Here is an 18999-nt window from a genome sequence, read left to right on the forward strand (position 1 = left end):
CAAGGAGGCACAGAGCATAGTTAAACTTGGGGTCCCCAGAGTCTGGGCCTGCCACTTATTAGAAGAGTAACTTTGGCCAAGTTCTTTAGCTGAACTTTCCTTGTATGTGAAACAGCTAGGGTTAATAGAGTTCTCACCAGGAACCAAATTTGTCGGCACCTTGATCTTGGACTTCTAGCCTCCAGAACTGTGAAAAATAAATGCCTGTGGTTTAAGCCACCCAGTCCCATTATATCAGCTCAAGACAGCATCCCACTCCTTTGCCACATTTTGTTGGTTAAAAGCAAGTCACAGCTTCCACTCACTTTCAAGGGCAGGGATCACACAGGGAGTGGACATCAGGAGGCATAGATGATGGGGACCGCTCTAGGGTCTGGCCACCAAGTCCCCTTACAGTCTCACCTTAGCGGCCAAGTGGTGTTGTTAGAACCTATGTGGAATCACATCACCACTCTAATCAAAACCTTCCAGTAGCTTCCCATCTCAGCCAGAGTAAAAAGTATATTCCTTCCATTGATTTGCAAAGACCTACCCAAGATGCCCCCTTCACTTTTCTGACCTCAGCTCCTCCCGCTCTCCTGATCACTCCTTTGGCCCCAGCCACACACCGGCTTCCTCTGTTTCTTGAACACACCAAACACAGTCCTGCCTCAGGGCCTTTGCACTGGCTGCTCCCTCTGCTGCAACTTTCCTTCCTCAGATATCTACATGACTTGCTTTTTCACCTCCTCAGGGGCTTGGCTCGCCTACCCAGACTACCTTTAAACAAAAAACAAAACGAACCCTAACCCATCCCACACTCCCCATTCCCCTTACCCTATCTTTTCTCCCACAGCACTTGTCACCATCTGACACACTGTATATATATTCATTTGTTCTTTCCCCCAGGTAGGATATGAACCACATGTGAGGAAGGAGGTGGACTGTTGTGTTCACTGCCATGTCCTAGCACCTGGACCAGTGCCCAACTCTCAGTGAATGTGTCAAGAGAATGAGTTCTGGGATTGGAGAAGGAGGGGAGAGAGTCTTTATCTCCTGAAACTGGCTCTTCAGCCCCTCAAGGCTCTAATAAGAGACTTAAAGCTGGCGTGAGAAGGACAACATGGAGGCAAGAGGGGTCAGCCGTCCAGACTGCCCGACCCTCTCCCACCGCACAACCCACAGGCGTCCAGCCCCCACCTCTCACCCAGCCTCCTCAGTATTAACAAGGCACCTTATTGCCCCTACTCCAGGCTAGGGGCTGGTCCATCACTGACAACCTTGTCCCTGGCTCTCCTCCTCCTGTCCAGTCTTAATCCAGGAAGTCTGTACAGCGGGGACCTGAGAGTCCCCAGTAGGTGGGGCTTGGAATCACCTTCCAGCTGCCGAAGAGGGTTTAGAGAGCCTGTTTCTAGAAAACTCAAAATCCAGCCACATCAGTCCTAGTCTGCCAGGTTACTTTCTTCTCCCCTAACTTCCTGACTCATGCTGCCAAAGCTCTTAGACCTCCCAGGGACCGAAGCTGCTTCTCCAGCCCCTCCTCACATCACTCCCCAAAGGGTCTAATTCTCATCCAGGAAGGACACCCCAGGTGGAGGCCACCCTCTTTTGGCCCTCTTCTGAGCATCACCTCTTCTGAAAGGCCCAGAGCCTGTGGGACACCTCTGTGAACACTCATTTCAAGTGGAAGACCAGCAGTCTCCTCTCCCACCCCCGCCTCCCAGAGGCCGGGCCTACAGCAGGAAGGGGTGGTACCTGGCTAGTTTGAATTTCATCTCTTTCTGGCTCCCTGGTACCCCTTCCAGGTGAGGTCCCAGCGTGCTCCTCCTGTGCGGCACAGCAGGCGGCTTCCATTGCCAAAACTAAATAATTAAGCGGTGTCCCCAGCATGGCTTCTCCAGCTGCAGGTTGCTCTGGAGTTCCTTTCCTTGATGGGTTCTAAGGAATCTGAAGGAGATGAGGCAAGGATGGAACGAGGGAGAAACAGGCACGCACAGCTACTCAGAAAAGGCCAAGTTTATTCCAGTGTCATTGGGGAGAGGAGGGCTCTACGCAGCAATTCTAAAAACTTGTCGATTTCCTTTGCCGATAAGGCGTGGTCCCAGCTGTAGGCCAGGCCGGGGTCACTACATCGGCAAGAGTTGTGGGCGAGGAGAGGAGAGGCCCACCGCTCAGGCCTTCCCTCCCTTCCCCTGGGACACACGGGTCTCCGGGGGGGCCCGGTGGAACCACTCAAACCAGGAGCCGTCATAGACGGCCACATCGGGCTTGCCACAGAGGTAGGCGGCCAGGGCGATGTGGCAGGCGGTGACACCCTTCCGGCACGTGGCGATGAGGGGCTGTGTGAGGTCCACCTTTTTGGCCTGGAACATGGCGCAGAGCTCCTCTGGGCTCTTCTCGAAGCCGTCCTCCGTCAGGAAGTTCATGAACGGCATGTTAATCGAGCCTCGGATGTGGCCCGAGTCCAGTCCTGGGCAGGGGCAGAGGACACGGGGAAGGACAGGGTTAGGAGCGGCATAGGGGGTGGGGGCGAACGGGCTCTGGAGGCTGCAATCAACTGTGGCTATAAAAATAGGGAACTTTGCAAAATAACGTCTTTGCCTTTGGAGCTCAATTTATTCCATCCCTACTGCCGATGCTCATGACTCCTCCCCTCCTCCTAATCTTCCTTGAAATAGGACTGTCCGAACTCCTACCTGCTTGAGAGGACAGGGAGGAGTTTCAGCTCTACCATATACTAACCTTTACCTTGGGCAAATTGCTTCACTTCTTTGAACCTCAGTTTTCTCATCTGTAAAATGGACTCAGTGGTACATACCTATCTTGTAGATTGTAGAGAAGAGCAAATGGGACAATTAATGCAAATGCCATGTGTTGTGCCGATTGCTGAGAACACAGCGGTAAAGGGGAGAGACCGAGCCCAGGCACACAGTGTGGAAAGAGCCTGTGACCGGCTATTAGACATAAGTACAAATCCCAGCTCTGCCACTTCCTGGCCGGGTGACCTTAAGCAAGTCATGTCACCTCTCTGAGCCTCTGTCCCCATGGGTAAAATGGGAATGAATGCTCACATGTACAAAGGCTGCTGTCAGGAGTAAAGCACCTACGACTGAGGCCGCCCGCCACCCTCGGTGCTGTTGTTCTCCACCACTTCTCCACTTAACCCTCGGGGGCTGGTGAGAAGGGGCACAGTGTGGTCCTGCCAGGCCCTTCCTCGCCGCCCCGAGAGGCTTGGATGGAAGCAGAATGGGGGTCTAGGCTAGCTCCAGGATCCATTCCAGAAACTTCTATGCACCCAGTAAGGTCCCTCTGCCAAATGTGACTTCAGAATAGCCAGCATGTGGGGCAAACGAGACTGGGCCCTGCTGCCACCCCCAGGGCCAAGGTCTTGGTCCAGCCCCCAGCATGCCCCAGGTCACTCCTCTTCCTCAAGCACCCCACACCCTGGCAGACTGGGCACTGGGACTGGGGCCCAGAGGAACACTGGAGTGTCTCTCTGGGCCCCCCTTCCTCCAAAATTCCCCATCACTCCATTCAACCCAGACTGTGGGGCAGGGCAGGACCAGGGTGGGCAGCAGTGGGAGGGGGAGGACCTGACTGGAGTGATCAGGGCACATACTGGGGCAGCGTTCAGCCAGGCAGGCCCTGTAACTTTGAGCCTCAGTACCTGGCCTGTGAAATGGGGAGATAGCCCCACCAACACACAGGCTTGTGGGGAAGTCATCTACTGCAGATAAAAGCCCCTAATGACCCTGGGCACACAGTAGGTGCGCAATCAGGCCAGTGATGTCCCATTCCCCTCACCCCGAGATCAAAGACGATTCGAAACTCACTGGCATCATTTAAGAGTTCCTGTGATTGAATAGATGTCCTGACTTATAAAATTATAGTGATTTCTGCCTGCTGTGATTTCATCTTTTTGTCTGGAAACTTTAATCTGAGATCAGATGTGTGCTGACCCTACCAATGAAGAACAATTGATCAGTTGGCTTCAAGGGTGTTCTTTTTCAAGAAATCCAACTTTAAAATGTTTCAGCATCCAGGCAGTGGGCTGGACTTAAAGTGCGTTTAAAAGCACAAGCGTTTGTTGAGTCCTGAAAGCTGTTTTGTTTCTTTCCTCCCCCAATCCCTGATGAAACAGCCTCATTGTTTTCTTTCCTAATTACATAAAAGGCACCTCTTCTTAGTAAAGAAGTCGAGGGACAGGAGGGTGGTTGTTCCTTGAATCTTGCCCCCCAGCACTGGGCCAGCCTGGGAGGTGGGGGCCCTCCCTTTCATCAGCCAGCGAGAGCTCAGGGCCTGTCTAAGGAATTTAAATAAGCAGGAACCGCCTGCGTGGGGGGAGGGCCCAGATAAACTTGGCCAGAGAACCTTGGGGAACAGCCAACTGAGGGAAAAGGCATTCCTGCTGCTCCTCCAAGTCCAGCCTCAGCTGCGGGCTCCTGGCTTTCCCTGCCTTCAGCAGACAAGCTACCATGCTCAGAACCTCTGGCACAAGACAATGGGTTATCTCGAGAACTTTATCTTCCGCAGTCCTCACAAAGCAGAGGAGATTAGCCTCCTGGCACTAATCGGGGGGAGTACAGGCTCAGAGAGGTGAGATCACTTGCCCCATGACACACAGCACAGATGTGACATGGAAGTCAGGTGTGTCTGTCCCCAAAGCTTGTGTTCTCTGAGCACCCTGGGTCTCCCTGGAAAGAGCAGCCGAGGCAGGGGAATGATTGGGATGACCTTCATGTTCCTCAGCTGCTCAGAGGTCTGGGACTTTGTGTTCCAGCTTTGGCCAAAAAGATGCTAGTCCATTTGGTGAGTTAACATCCCTCAGGTCACTGACAGGTGTGGGTTTTCAAGCCAGGAAAACCTGTTTGGCTCTTTTTTGCTTTCATCAAAAAGACACTAAGACACCCAGTGCAGGCAGTCTCAGAGGCTGGGAGGCAGCTCAGCTCTCTTCCACCCGCTCCAACCCCAGCACCCAGCCCTGGGAGGAGATGCAGGTGGAGGGGCCACACCATCTCATGCAGCAATATGAAGCAACACCTCAGAGCTGCGACCTTTCCCCCATCCCTGTGTTTGCTGACATAGCGGTGGCCTTGGGAAACAACCCCACTTGATTGCCTGCCGACTGGGGCCAAGTGTTTGCCACTGTCTCTGGCTACAGAAATCTGTCCCCTTCCCCATCTGCAGAGTGGGAGCACTTTGTACCCTACACCTGCCTCCCCTGCAGGGCCACTGCAGGTGTTGAGGAGAGAATGTGTGTAAAAGGTCCTGCGAATAAAATATGTGTTAGGGAGTCCGTTCCACCCTCTCCACCCTCACTGGACCCGGGGGGGGGGGGAGAATAAGGTTTATAAAGACTCTGAGCTGTATCAACTCTCAGCTCTACTCTCTCCCCTCCCTCAAGGCTCCTACAAGGTACGCGGTGTTCCTTTCACTAGGAGGGTTCAGAAAGGACCTGCCCGAGGCCACACATAAGTGCATGGTGTAAACTCAGGTCTGTCTGACTCTCTTCTTGCGCCCCTTACAAACGGGACTGAAGGCACTGGATGCACAAAACTGAGGCAGAAGGGAAGTTGCTTGCCTGAAGTGGGCAGGAAGTGGCCAGCATGTTTCTAAGTTCCTGCCTCCAGCTCCCCCTGGGGTTGCTCCTTTCAGGGCCACCCAGGGCCTGCCGTCCACCTTCCCTTGGGTGTTACAGCTGAGCCCCTAGTGTTCCTCCCTGATCCCACCGCAAACCGGGGACCGTGAGCTCAGGAGAGCCTCATGTGCCCTAACGTCCCCGAAATGTCTTGTATGAGAAGCCAGCGAAGCCTCTTAGAGAACGAGGGAGGGAAATGCCGGGTCCTCCATCGGGGAAGGACCCTTCTCAAAATACCTTTGCGACCACTGCTGCATTTAATAAATCCACAGCCAGGTAGGTAGGGCTGGCGTTCCTCTTTTCTTGTCATAATCAGGGAGCCCAGAGGGGCCGAGCAACTACCTTATTGAAGTCCCAGCACCAAGAAGGAGCTGGGCTCAAATTGGGATCCATGCTCCCAGGTCTCCAGGAGGGAACTGTTGAGGGGGGGGGTGCCAGCCATGGAGGGGGGAGGGGCTTTAGAATTTGGGGCTTCCAGGAGGCTTACCTACAGCAGCAGGCTTTTTCCTTCTCTGTGCCTCAGTTTCCCTGTCTCTAAAATGGATCTGGCATCTGTAAACCCTCCCTTCACTTATTCTGTTTGCTTCAGGCCAAGCTGGGAAGCAGCCAGAGAAGAAACTCCACCTCTCCTCCCTGCCGGTGGCAGCTTAAGTCCCAAGGAGAGAAGGCGCTTAGAGCCAAGGCCAGGAGGGGGCTGCAGGAGTTCCGTGCCAGGCGTCTCTGGAAGGTGCCAGAGAAACTGAATCTTCAACTCCAGACCTTCGGAGAGCAAGCCAGGCAGGAAAAACAGGGGCCCAGAGAAAGCCATGATGGGGAGGGCAGAGCCCTGCGCTTTCCTGATTCTGCCACTAACTGGCCAAGTGGACTTAACTGACCCATTTCTTCCTCTGTGCCCGCGTCTCCCCTGTCTATGATGAGGTGACCTTTCAGGCCCTCCAGCTCTTAGAGTGTTGGAAACAGCTTTCACAGAGTTCTCCTCTCAGAGGCCCAGAAAGGAAGAGTGTTTTCAACAAGTTAGTCAAAATGTTGTACAGGAGTTGGATTCCACAGGGGCGCCTGACTGAGGACGGTGCTGCAGCCCCCTCCCGCCATCCTGAGGGCTCTGCCAGCCTGAGCCACGAGAGTCCATGAGAGCAGGGAGGTCCCAGCCACCTGAGGTGTCCAGGCAGGGGCTGGAGGGCACCCAGAAAAAGTGATGGCAAGACCTCTGCAGTCCTCTGTTAGTAGGTTCTAGAACTCAGCATTTCTTCTCTTGAAGACTCCCTCCACCTCCAGCAGTGTAGAACCCTCCTACCTACAGCCCCTTTGTCTCGGGGGACTCATGAGCCATCTCCCCGAAGCTGCCTAGCGGAGGGGGCCCCTTGCTGGCCCGAGGAGGTGGGGGTGGGGCAGAATGGTGGCACATCCTGGTTTCGAGCACTGGTTTCAAACTAGGCAGCATTGGGTTCAAATCCCAACTCTGTCACTTAACTGAGCAAGTAACTTAAGGAAGGTCAGGGGTGCGGGAGAGCTGGAGGGAGGGAAAGTGTGCTGGGGACAAGCATCCATCGTTTACACCTGTAAGAAGAACTAGAAGGGTCCTGGGAAGCTCGGTGTCCGTGGGAAGCTTCTGTACAGCGATGCATGTGTGGCTCACGGACACACTTTTGGGCACATGGGGGAGCTGGTGCCAGGGCATGAATGTGGGTGGATCTGTCAAAAGTCACCTGTGTTGATGCCACTCCATACCTTTGCTAGGTCACTCCTTAGCATGTGGCTATGGGAACACATGTGTATGTCTTCATGCATCAGAGCTGGAAAAGCCTTTAGGTTTGGCTCTACCCTTTCATTTTACAGATGGAAAGGCTGAGTCTCATGGGGGTGGGGGTACTGAGGGCAAAACCTGGAGAGGGTCCCAGGCATCCTTCTCCCCATCCCTTCATTAGGCATTGCTCCCCAGGGACCATCCACCCACCGGGACACCTACCTACTGCATCTGGCTCCGGCTCCGTGCCCAGGTACCGCCCTTGGGCCCGTGAATCCACCAGCTGGAACCTCTTTGACTCGAGGTTCTCCAGCACCTGCTCGTAGGTCTTGAACAGGGAACGGTCCAGTGTGGCTTTGAAGACGGCTGGCTCTGGGCATGAGGGCTCAGATGTCACCGGGTGGCCCTCCTTCAGCCAGTTCCGGAAGCCACCATTGAGCACTGACACAGTGCGGTGGCCAAACACACGGAACATCCACCAGACCCGCGGCGCATAGAAGCTGCCCAGGTGGTCACCATCATACACCACCACATGCGTGTCGTTGCTGATGCCCAGGCGGCCCACGTAGTCAGCGAAGCCCGCCTCGCTGGGCAACATCATCTCATAGGGCGACGCCGTATCCCGGCACTCCTCTATGTCAAAGAAGGAGGCGCCGGGGACATGGCGCTCTAGGTATTCCTTGCGGGCCTGGCGGGTGCCCGGCGAGTACCAGGACGCGTCCAGCACTCGAAGGCCAGGGCCCAGCTTGCCAGACCGGACGGACTCCGCCAGCCACTTGGTGGAGACCAGCGCCCGGTAGAGCATCTGCTGAACCATGGTTTCAGCTCTGCGTGTTACCTGGCGCGGTGGGAACCAGGAAAAAGACCAGCATGAGGACTGTGGATGCGGGGGCTGGGCCTGGGAGAAGGAGCTTTTTTCCCCACTCCACTCCCCTAGGGATGTTGTGTTTACAGCAACTTGGCAGGATTAGGCGGTGCAGCGGGGTTAGGTTTGCATCTTTCCTAAGGAAAGCCTGCTTCCGCCTCTCCCTGCGCCCCCCGCCCGCACAGAAGGGGGTGGGGCAAGAGCTTCTGGGCTCCAGCTGGGGAAGCTGGCAGGAAAGGTGTCTGGCCCTGTAAGCTACCATACTCGCCCTCACGATCCTGACAAAGAGCAGCGAAGGGATGTCCCGGATGAGGGTAGGAGGCATCTTGGGCTTAGAGTCCCCCTTCCTGGGAGGGCAGGGGAGGGAGCGCATGAGGAAAGGTTTGCTGGAGCCCCGCACACACCCTCGCCGGAGCCTCTCGTCTCGCAAACCTTCCTTGCCCTCAGCATCGTGGGCTCTCCCGCCACCTGATTGCCCAAGTCCAGCCCTGCCCGGCGCCCTCTGCCCCAGTTGGGTCCAGGGTTCCCGGGGCACCCCGCCCCGCTCTCGCCACCGGAACCCTCCCTGGGTCTCAGGTGGTCCGGCCGGCGGCCCAGTCCCGAACGGCCCGAGCGCCTGCCAACGCCCCACCACGCGCACTCACTCGCCCTCGCCGCCGCCCTGGCGCTCGCCCCTGCCCTCTGGAGAAGTTGGCAGGTTCAAACCCAGAGCCCGCAACTCCCCTGCCGGCCCACACCATCGGGCCTCCGCCCGGGGGGGTGGATCCCGCGCCGCCCGTCCCAACCCGCGTCCCCGCTGCCGCGCCGCGCCCGCCCCTGGCCGCCCGCCGAGCTTGCAGCGCCTCTCAGACCCCCGGGGGCCCGCCCGGGGCGCGGGAGATGCGGGCGCGGCGCGGGGCAGGGCTCGGCGGCGCGGGCGTCTCCCCCCAGGCTCGGCCAGTGGAAGACGCCGGCAGCCGCGGCTCGGACTGGTCGGGGCCGTGGGCTGTGCCGGAGTCTCCTCCCTTTGGCCGGCGGCAGGTTGGTGGCGGGAGGAGGGGACAGCTGCGGGCGAGGGGAGGGGGCGCGCTGCGCCGGGGCCTTGGCTGAACCCGAGACTGGGTTACTGCTGCGTCGGCGTGGCTCTCGCCTTTCTTTAGGGGGAAGCGATCATCGGGGTGCTTTGTGCTGGGCTCCCGCGGGGGTGCCTGAGCCGAGGAGGGGAGGAGGGGGCTTCAGTCCGGGAGGGAAGGTGCGCCCCAGGCTTTGCCCTAAGGGTGGCGGTCCGCAGCAGCTGGGGGCGGCCCGCAGGGTGGGGTCGGAGCGAGTGGCAGCGGGGAGGGGGTCTGTCAGCTGGTGCCACCAGCGGGGGTAGGAGGGAGGGAGGAGGACTAATAAAGCCTGTCGGAGAGGCCAGGGAGAGGAGGCCAACTGACCTAGAGGCTCCGGGAGGACAAACTGGCAAAGCACCTGCTGGAGTGAAACGAAACTAACATTTGTCAAGGCCTGCTTGGTGAGGCACTTGACTGGGTACTCCTACAGTGTCACTTACTTCCCACAACAACCCCGCGGAGTAGGCCAGAAACTTATTTAAAGACCAAAGAGAGAGGCCCAGCGAGTTGCCCAGGGGAGCGGTGGCGCTGAGGCCAGACTGTTGTTAATCCCTGATCTGAAGCCCACATGGCCGGAGCTGCTTTTGTTTCCCTTGTTCATCCTTGAAGCCTCACACTTAAAAAAAAAAAAAAAAGCCGCCTTTGTTCATAACTTACTCTCCTTTAAGTTTATATAATTTAATTTTTAACAATGGCTGTGTTTGACAACCCATTGGCCTAAGTCCTGAAAATCTAACAACTGGTTCTTGCAAGCCGATGGGACCCCACTGCCCCTACTCAGCTTTTGCATAAGCTGTTATATATACCTGGAAGGCTCTTGTATTTTTAAAAATTTTTTTATTCTTATATTAAGAATTACATTATATTGTAATATAACTCTTATATTCTTACCGAAAGATGCAAAAATTCGTACTTTGATCAGCATTTACCCAGCGAATCCTCTGAACGTTACGCTTTGCAGTCAGGAGAGAGAGAGAGCCAGGAAGGACGAGGCTGGGGCAGGCCCTTGCGGAATGCCCAGTCCATCTGGAGCCCTGCTATTCCAGGGCCCACCCCAGATAGTGTTCCAGGGCTCACACTTCCCCTAGTGGAGTTGTATACGCTACAGAGATGGCCCTGGGGCTGTCCTATCTGTCTTGGAGCCCTTGACTCGCAGAGCAGCCCCACCTTCAGCCATCCAGGCCTGCCGAGTGCCCAGGGACCTGGTCCCTGCCCTTCAGTGACACACACAGCCTGCTCTACCAGACCCTCCTGTACCTCCCACGGTTCTTTGTGAGAGAACTGCCAGCAGCTCAACAGGTAAAGCAGGATGACCTCAGACCTCCAAGTCCCACTTAGTCCTTGAAATTCTAAGAGTTAAGACTTGCCGTTGATGGTTCAAAGGCCTCCTATAAAAGTAACTTTGAAGAAATAATGAAACTTTTGAAGCCGTTTTTTTGGTTTTGGTTTTGGTTTCTATTAAAGTGTAGTTGATTTACAAGGTTGTGTTAGGAGAAACAAAACAAGGTTGTGTTAGTTTCTGGAGTACAGCATAGTGACTCAGTTGTACATATAATGTATTCTTTTTCATATTTTTTCACTATAGGTTATTACAAGATATTTAATAGAGTTCTCTGTGCTATACAGTAGGACCTTGTTGTTTAACTGTTTTATATATAGTACTTTGTATCTGCTGATTCCAAATTCCTAATTTATCCGTCCCCCTCCCTTTCCCCTTCGGTAACCATAAGTTTGTTTTCTGTGTTTGTGAGTGTTTCTGTTTTATAAATAAGTTCATTTGTATTATTTTTTTAAGATTCCACATATAAGTGATATCATATTGTCTTTCTCTGTCTGACTTACTTTACTTAGTATCTCTAACCCCATCCATGTTGCTCCAAATTGCATTATTTCATTTTTTATGGCTGAGTAATACTCTATTGTGTATAAATATCATGTCTTTTTTATCCAGTCATTTCTCAGTGGACATTTAGGTTGCTTCCATGTCTTGGCTATTGTAAATAGTGATGCTGTGAACACTGGGGTGCGTGTATCTTTTCGAATTAGAGTTCTTTCTGGATATATGCCCAAGAGTGGGATCGCTGGATCATACGGTAACTGTAATTTTAGTTGTTTAAGGAATCGTCCTTAAAATGTTTTCTATAACGGCTGCACCAAATTACATTCCCACCAGCAGTGTGGGAGGGTTCCTTTTTCTGCACGTCTTCTCCAGCATTTATCGTTTGGGGGCTTTTCAATGATGGCCATTCTGACTGGTGCAAGGTGATATTTCATTGTAGTTTTGACTTCCATTTCTCTGATAATTTGTGATATTGAGCCGATTTCATGTGCCTATTGGCCAGCTGTATGTCCTCTTCGGAGAAATGTCTATTTAGGTCTTCTGCGCATTTTTGGATTGGGTGGTTTTGTTGCTTTCGTTATTGAGTTGTATGAACTGTTTGTACATTCGGGGAATTAAGCCTTGGTCAGTTGCATCGTCATTGCAAATAGTTTCTCCCAGTCCATAGGTTGTCTTTTCGTTTTGTTGATGGTTTCCTTTGCTGTGCAAAAGCTCATAAGTTTGATTAGGTCCCGTTTGTTAATTTTTGCTTTTATTTCTATTGCTTTGGGAGACTGACCTAGGAAAACATTGCTGTGATTTATGTCGGAGAATGTTTTGCCTATGTTCTCTTCTAGGAGATTTATGGTGTCCTGTGTTACGTTTAAGTCTTTAAGCCATTTTGAGTTTATTTTTGTGGGTGGTGTGGGGAGTGTTCTAACTTATGAAGCCGCTTTTAATGATTATTAAAGCCAGCCACAGGCAGGGCATTATGGTGGCACCTCGGCATTCATTATTTAATCTTCACCCTAAGAGGTGAGGGTTGGAAGCTTTACTCTAAGAAATGGAAACAGCACAGGGACCCTGACATGCCTGCCCTCATGTAACTCGTTCAGCAAGGGAATGGGATTTGCACTGACTTTGGAGGGGCTCTTACTCCCAAATCAGGGTTCAAAATGGACCCTTGGGATAAAAAAAACCAAGGAGCCCCCAGAATGGGGGGCGGGCAGGGGCTGCTGTGGTTCACAATGGGTTCTTCAAGAAGGGAACCACAGTGTCCTCCAACATTATCTAGCTCTGGCATAACCCACAGACACTGGGGTCGCCCCTTAGCCAAGGCCTCTTTGGCAGTCTCACCCTGAAGGTCAGACTGGGGTTTCCTGAGCCTCTGATCGGTTTGGACTTCCTCCTCCTCGAGGAAGCCTTCCCACCCTAGACTGAGCTAGTGGTCCCTTTGTACTCCCACTGAACTCCAGACTTTCTGCGATTCCATTGTCTCTTGAGCAGGCCTGTGGCGTGCCTTAACTCCCAGAGCCTCGCAGAGTCAAGAATTTCTCAGTGTCCAGCATAAGGCCAAGCAGGGTGGGCAACATGATTCGAAAAGCCAGCCAGCAATGAGACCGTGGGAGGGGGCTGTCACACTGCTGAGTCATTAGGCCTTGGTCATCCTTGACCTGGGGCTGGGGCAGAAGTCCAGCCTCAGAAGTTGCAACCTGGCTTCAAATCCTGAGGCTGGCCCTAACCAGCTTGGTGACTGAGGGCAAGGCACTTACATCTCTAAGGCCAGTTGCCTCATTCAGAAAACAGGCATGTGTGGGGAGGGTATAGCCCAGTGGTAGAGTGCAGTGCTTAGCGTGCCCGAGGTCCCCCAGGCACCTCCATTAAAAACAATAATAAATAAATAAACCTAATTACAACCCCCCTCCCCAAAAAAGAAACAGGCATCCCCACATACTCACTACTGAAGGCTGTGTTGCTTTGCACCCCACTCACCCAGCCAGGTGCCCTGGGAGGGGCTCTGCCTCTGCCTGGCGGAAGGGGTGCCTTTCTCTAACTTGCACCAATGGACAGGGCAGGGGTGGGGTGGGGGCTGCTTGCCCAGGGGCTCCGTGTGTTTGGAGCATCTTGGCCCTGGAAGGCTGTGGGGTGACTTGTCAGGATGGGCTGGTGAACCCTCTGAGCTGAGGCTACCCATTTAGCAAATAAGTGTGTCCTGTGTCCTGCAATGTCCTAAGGTATTGTGAGGAGTAAACAGCACAGGGAGGACTCAGTAAATTTCAGCAACTATTCTTCTGAGGCTGCTTATATAAATATTTGGTGAATGAGTGAATGAATTCCACCAGGGGCCTGGCTGATTGCAAGCAAAGCTGAGCTGCACCTTAGGGAGGGGCTGAGGCTTTGCCCCTAATTACGTTGAAGTGCCAGCGGGCCTTCCTCTGCTGGGGCCCTCTCCCTTTCTGCTCCACAGCAAGCACCGGTGAGGGTCCCCACCTGGTCCTCTCCAAGGTCACGGTCATTTGGTCACTCTACTCTGTGTATATACCCAAGGCCTGGCAGGGGAGGAGAGGGGAGGTCCGGGTGACCAAAGTCTGCATCTGGGTTCACCACCACCGGTTTTCCGCGTTCCATGAACTCTGCTCTCCCTGGGCTCTACCGCCCCCTCGGGCCCGGGCCCAGCCCCAGCCCTTAGCGGCACGGAAGTTTCCCGCCCCGTGCCTGCCTCTTCCTCGATTCCCTCCTGACATCCTTCCTTGTCGCCCAGGCTTGCAGCCCCAGTATCACCGCCGTCGCCATGGCCTCGCAGCAGCTCTTCCGTGCGCTCGTGTCGGCGCAGTGGGTGGCCGAGGCCCTGCGGGCCCCGCGCGCCGGGGCGCCCCTGCAGCTGCTGGATGCGTCCTGGTACCTGCCCAAGCTGGGCCGCGATGCGCGCCGCGAGTTCGAGGAGCGCCACATCCCGGGCGCCGCCTTCTTTGACATCGACCAGTGCAGCGACCCCACGTCGCCCTACGACCACATGCTGCCCAGCGCGGAGCACTTCGCCGAGTACGCGGGCCGCCTGGGCGTGGGCGCCGCCACCCACGTCGTGATCTACGACGGCAGCGACCAGGGCCTGTACGCGGCGCCGCGCGTCTGGTGGATGTTTCGCGCCTTTGGCCACCGCACCGTGTCGCTGCTCGACGGCGGCCTCCGCAACTGGCTGCGCCAGGGCCTCCCTCTGAGCTCGGGCAAGAGCCTCCCGACGCCCGCGGAGTTCAGCGCCACGCTGGACCCCGCCTATGTCAAGACGTACGAGGACATCAAGGAGAACCTCGAATCCAGGCGCTTCCAGGTGGTGGACGCCCGCGCCGCCGGCCGCTTCCGGGGCACAGAGCCCGAGCCCCGAGATGGTAACCGTGATGCCCGGAGGGCCGGGGAGGGCCTGGGGGCGCGGGATCAGGCCCTTGCCCCACCCTTGCCTTTAAAGGACACCGGGTGGAGTGGGCGCCCCGATTTGGTTTCTACTCGCCTCACTAAGTTTTGCTGGCTTTATTCTAAAGTGGGGGCAGTAACACTTGCCCTACCTCCACTGCGCTAGGGGCAGTGACTGCCCCAAACTCTTTGGGAATCCAGGGTGTCCAGTATAAGTGCCCATCCAAAGGGATGGGGCCTGATCGAGTCTGTTACCGTCTCTGAGGATGATGGAGCCGAGGAGGAGGAGGAGTCTGAGGTGGAGAGTGAGAGGAAAGTCACTTAGAGGGGCCAAGGCATGATTGAGTCTAAGAAGAGAGAGAGAGGTTGCTGCCCTGGGTTGGAGCAGAAACTGAACAAGAGGGTGGTTGCTGGCTTGGGTTGAGGCAGGGCCTTCTGCCTGGGGGCTGGATTTCCCAGGCAAGGAACCTGTGGGGAGGCCCGGTATGAGTTAGCGAGGGGTCCCCACAAAGCAGGCGGGTCAGGAGCCACTTTGGTGTGTAGGCTTTTTAATGATCCCTCTAGCTGGGTGCTGTCACTGGACAGAGGAGGAAACGGAGCCTTAGAGTGGCTCTCTTGCCCCAGGTCTCAGTAAGCGGCACAGGCAGGCGTTAAACTCCAGTCCCTTGAACTACAGTGAACAGCCAGTAACCCTCCAGCCATTTCTCTCGTGCTTGCTTCCAGGAGGGTGCAAGGAACTTGCCACTTCCTCTGAGAAGCACTCCCTAAATCACATCCCCTATGCCCCCGAACTGGGGTTGGAGCTTCTGTTCTGTGTTTGTAGAGCAGCTTGGATTCACCCTGTCCTCTCACTGTTTGGGGTGACCCATGCTCCCAGTGCATCCTGTAGACTAACCCAGTAGCTGGATGGAGCCGATGCCCCAGAGAGGTTTGGTGAGTTCGGATGGTCCCTACCACATGGAAGGAACCATGAGAAATGTTGACATTGGGTCACACTGCAGGAAATTGCTACTATCCAACCATTTTTGCACCTACATTTATGGCAGCTTAATATGGTTCAGCCCAATAGGGATGCCACCTTGAGCCTGTGGGATCCTTCAGCTCAGCAGCCCTGGGTAAGGGTAGGGGTGGGGAGTGGTAGAGCAACATACAGTGATGAGCCAGAGCCAGACCTAGGTTCAGAGCGCTGCCCTAGGTTGTGCTGGCTGTGTGACACCTGGTAGGTCACCTAATCTCTGAACCACAGCTTCTGCACTTGTAAAGTCAGGGCAGGATACAGAGCTTAAAGGATGTAGTGAGGGTCAAATGAGAGCAAGTATGTCAACCACTCAGCCCTGTGTTTGCCCATACAGGATGCACTCAAGAAATGGAAAGTGATACAGTTAACATGTGCTTCCCTGGCTATGGCTCTTTACAAAGGTGCTTAATGCTTCCCTCCATCAGGCTTGCTCATCTGTAAAATGGGAGAGAGCGATTAACACCTAGCAGGCCTGTTGTCAAGGTGGACAAGCAGATATGTGTAAAGGCTTCAGCTAAAGTGATGGAGCATATCACCGTCCCCTTCAGTCCCGTCCACAGCCTGAGATCTGGCCAATGGTGCCTCTCATTTGCCATGTTGGTCCGGCCGGGAGGGGAAGCGTGCTTTGCTCGGTGAGGTTCAAGGTGTGGGAATAGCCCTGCTCTGACAGTGGCCAGCGTGGGTTGAGAGCTTGCCCATCTTCCTTGCTCTGGCTGGTCTCTATGTAGTGTCTCTGGCTGAGCCCAGTTTCTGCATCTGTTAAGTTGGGATGCAGGACGCATTCCAACCTCACCGTGGACCCGGAGGAGTGCTGTCTATACACAAAGTCCTGAGAGTAGATACTGACATGGGTCAGCAGCTCCCCGAGAGTGTGAAGCTGCGAGTGGGGGGTGATCCTCTCTTAATGAAGGACCCTCTGGCCTTGTCCACATCCTCTTCTTCAAGCTACAGTCAAAACAATCTTTTGAAAACGAAAGTCTGATTTCCCCTAGGGTTATGTCAAAGCCCTAAGTCTTTTTTTTTTTTTTCAAGGAATTTTTTTTATTGATTCATATTCATTTTACAGTGTTGTGTCAAATTCCAGTGTTCAGTACAATTTTTCAGTCATACATGGACATATACACACTCATTGTCACATTTTTTTCTCTGTGAATTTATCATAACATTTTGTGTATATTTCCCTGTGCTATACAGTGTAATCTTGTTTATCTGTTCTACAATTTTGAAATCCCAGTCTATCCCTTCCCACCCTCTACCCCGCCCCCCCCCCCGGTAACCACAAGTCTGTATTCTCTGTCCATGAGTCCATTTCTGTCCTGTTCAAAGCCCTAAGTCTTAATCCAGGCTCACTAAGGTGTCCCCACCCACTTTGTGTCCCCTTGATCCTCAGCCTTCTCGCTGTCTGGGCTTCTTGCCACAATGACTGTTAACCCCTCTAAGCTCCAAGCGACTCCCTGCCACCCTGATGCCCTCTGCCTGGGGTGCTCTCAGCCCCCACCGCCCAGAACCCTCAACCTGGTGGAATCTTCAGAGCTACTCCCAGAAGCTTCCCTGACCCTCCCCCTCCCAGGCAGTGTGTCCTGCAGGCCCCTCTGCCCCTACTATCTTGGGCAAGTTACTCTCTGTGTCTCAGTCTCCTCATCTGTACAAAAGGGAGAATAGTAATTTCTTTTGTTTTTTTTAATTGAAGTACAGTCAGCTAGAATGTGTCAGTTTCTGGTGTATAGCGCAATGTCTCAGTCATGCATATACATACATACAGAGAATAGTAATTTCTTTCCCATAGAGTTTTAGGGAGGCTTAAAGGGGAAGATACAGCTGAGGGGCTCAGAACGGTGCCCAGCACAGATTAACCCCTCAATAATGTCAGCCGTGATTACTCCTATTACTGTGTATTGCTGTTATGTATGCTATGCCCCGCTACCACCTAGGGCAGCCTTTTAGTAACAGCCATCATGCTTGTAATTATTCAGTTATTGCCTGTCTGCCCTGCCAGATCAAACACTGTTGACAGCAGATGCTCCAAGTCCTAGCCAGGCAGAGGTCTTGTTTATCTTTGTTGCCCCGGGGCTTATAGTCATCAGGAAACCTGGGGCAGAGGGTGTCTCTGGTGGGGTCTGAGCCCTGGGTTCACATTCCAGGCAGCAATTTGCTAGGTGCGTGGCGTTGGGCAATAGTGACCCTCAGCATGTCTACCTGTAAAATGAGATTCTTGTAAATAGTGCCTGGGCTTCCTGGTTGTGAGGGCTGCTACACGCATGAGAGGTGATGCTCTTAGAAGGTTGCCCTGTGGCTGCATCTCATTCATTCCAACCTTGTATTCGTTCCCCTCTTCCTGTTCTCCTGCTGCAGGCATTGAGCCCGGCCACATCCCTGGCACAATCAACATCCCCTTCACGGACTTCCTGACTGAGGAGGGCCTGGAGAAGAGCCCCGAGGAGATCCGCCACCTGTTCCAGGACAAGAAGGTGGACCTGTCCCAGCCCCTGGTGGCCACATGTGGCTCTGGCGTCACAGCCTGCCACGTGGCACTGGGGGCCTACCTCTGCGGCAAGCCTGAAGTACCCGTCTACGATGGCTCCTGGGTGGAGTGGTACATGCGTGCCCAGCCGGAGGACATCATCTCCGAGGGCCGGGGGAAGACCCACTGAGGCTTGGCCAGACGCAGGAAGCTTGGGTGACACGCAGCCTCTAGCTGTGCCCAGCCTGGTGGTTCTGACTCTGCTTCCACCAGGATAGTGTTTCTTCCTCCAACTCAGGTGGTGCGTGGGGTGACATCCCAGAGGCCAGGATTCCATGACACAGGCTCCCAGCAGAGGCAGGAGAGAAGGTAGTGATGGGCACAGGGGGAGGGGAGCTGCCCGCATGGTGCTGTGCTGGAGCCCCACCTCCCTTCCGTTTTACCACTGGGGAAATAAAACAGCCACGTGCTCAATTCTTCCAACTGTGGGGCTGCCTTGACTTTCCTTGGCTCTTTGGCCTGTGGTTCCAAGATGCCCAGCAAAGCTCCATGGAGCCAGAGGGTCTTGAGGAGCCTGTCCCTGCCCTCTGAGCAGTGCTGGGGCCCAAGAGCCCTTCCATTCCTGTGGCCAGAATGTCTCCCAGCAAACCGTCTTCTGCTCCATAATTCTGGGGTCTCCCTTCTGGCTTCTGGGCTCTTGAGGGTGAATCTTTGCTGTGTTCTCCCTAGAGTCTCCCCCAAAGCACCCCGACAGGTAAGCAGTACATCTCATTTCAAGACAGAGGGGTCTAGAACTTAATAGGAGGCTGTCCCACCCCAGCTAGGACCTCCTGGAGGAGGGCAGGGTTTAGCCTAATTGGAGGAGAATCTAGCTCTAGACCCTGAGAGCCACACTTGCAGGCTAGCCTCTGGCGCTACCAGGGGGTGGGCGATCCAGGGGCTTTGATCCTTTCTGCTCAAGGAGAGCCTCTCTCCC

The 18999-nt window shown here is 54.4% G+C and overlaps 2 protein-coding genes across 4 annotated transcripts; one reads left to right on the forward strand and one right to left on the reverse strand.

Moving 5' to 3' along the window:
• Positions 1-1977: 1977 nt before the first annotated feature.
• TST (thiosulfate sulfurtransferase) lies at positions 1978-8966 on the reverse strand. 2 transcript variants are annotated; one of them, XM_006207047.4, is made up of 3 exons: positions 8871-8966; positions 7584-8199; positions 1978-2449 (listed from the first exon to the last, which is right to left on the reverse strand). In XM_006207047.4, exons 1-3 carry the CDS (start codon positions 8964-8966, stop codon positions 2151-2153), a joined length of 1011 nt encoding a protein of 336 aa, XP_006207109.3. In that variant the 3' UTR covers positions 1978-2150. The 2 variants fall into 2 exon arrangements, with proteins under 2 accessions (XP_006207109.3, XP_072829565.1); XM_072973464.1 differs by lacking the exon at positions 8871-8966 and adding an exon at positions 8631-8864.
• MPST (mercaptopyruvate sulfurtransferase) lies at positions 8429-18506 on the forward strand. Of its 2 annotated transcripts, none has more exons than XM_006207048.4 (3): positions 8429-8540; positions 13898-14522; positions 17915-18506. In XM_006207048.4, exons 1-3 carry the CDS (start codon positions 8526-8528, stop codon positions 18211-18213), a joined length of 939 nt encoding a protein of 312 aa, XP_006207110.2. In that variant the 5' UTR covers positions 8429-8525; the 3' UTR covers positions 18214-18506. The 2 variants fall into 2 exon arrangements, with proteins under 2 accessions (XP_006207110.2, XP_031527554.1); XM_031671694.2 differs by lacking the exon at positions 8429-8540 and adding an exon at positions 9061-9246.
• The last annotated feature ends 493 nt before the right edge of the window (positions 18507-18999 follow it).

This window comes from Vicugna pacos, chromosome 12 (genome assembly GCF_048564905.1).
Source record: "Vicugna pacos chromosome 12, VicPac4, whole genome shotgun sequence".
NCBI classification, from domain to species: Eukaryota; Metazoa; Chordata; class Mammalia; order Artiodactyla; family Camelidae; genus Vicugna; species Vicugna pacos.

Excerpts from the sequence above, each read along its gene's own strand:
- MPST (XM_031671694.2), top strand. The coding sequence starts at position 9,106 with ATGCGGGCGCGGCGCGGGGCAGGGCTCGGCGGCGCGGGCGTCTCCCCC. Across the intron at positions 9,247-13,897 it reads CTCCCTTTGGCCGGCGGCAG|GCTTGCAGCCCCAGTATCAC; the intron begins GTTGGTGGCGGG and ends CTTGTCGCCCAG. Across the intron at positions 14,523-17,914 it reads AGAGCCCGAGCCCCGAGATG|GCATTGAGCCCGGCCACATC; the intron begins GTAACCGTGATG and ends CTCCTGCTGCAG.
- TST (XM_006207047.4), bottom strand. The coding sequence starts at position 8,966 with ATGGTGTGGGCCGGCAGGGGAGTTGCGGGCTCTGGGTTTGAACCTGCC. Across the intron at positions 8,200-8,870 it reads CAGGGCGGCGGCGAGGGCGA|GTAACACGCAGAGCTGAAAC; the intron begins GTGAGTGCGCGT and ends CCACCGCGCCAG. Across the intron at positions 2,450-7,583 it reads GCCGGAGCCAGATGCAGTAG|GACTGGACTCGGGCCACATC; the intron begins GTAGGTGTCCCG and ends GCCCCTGCCCAG.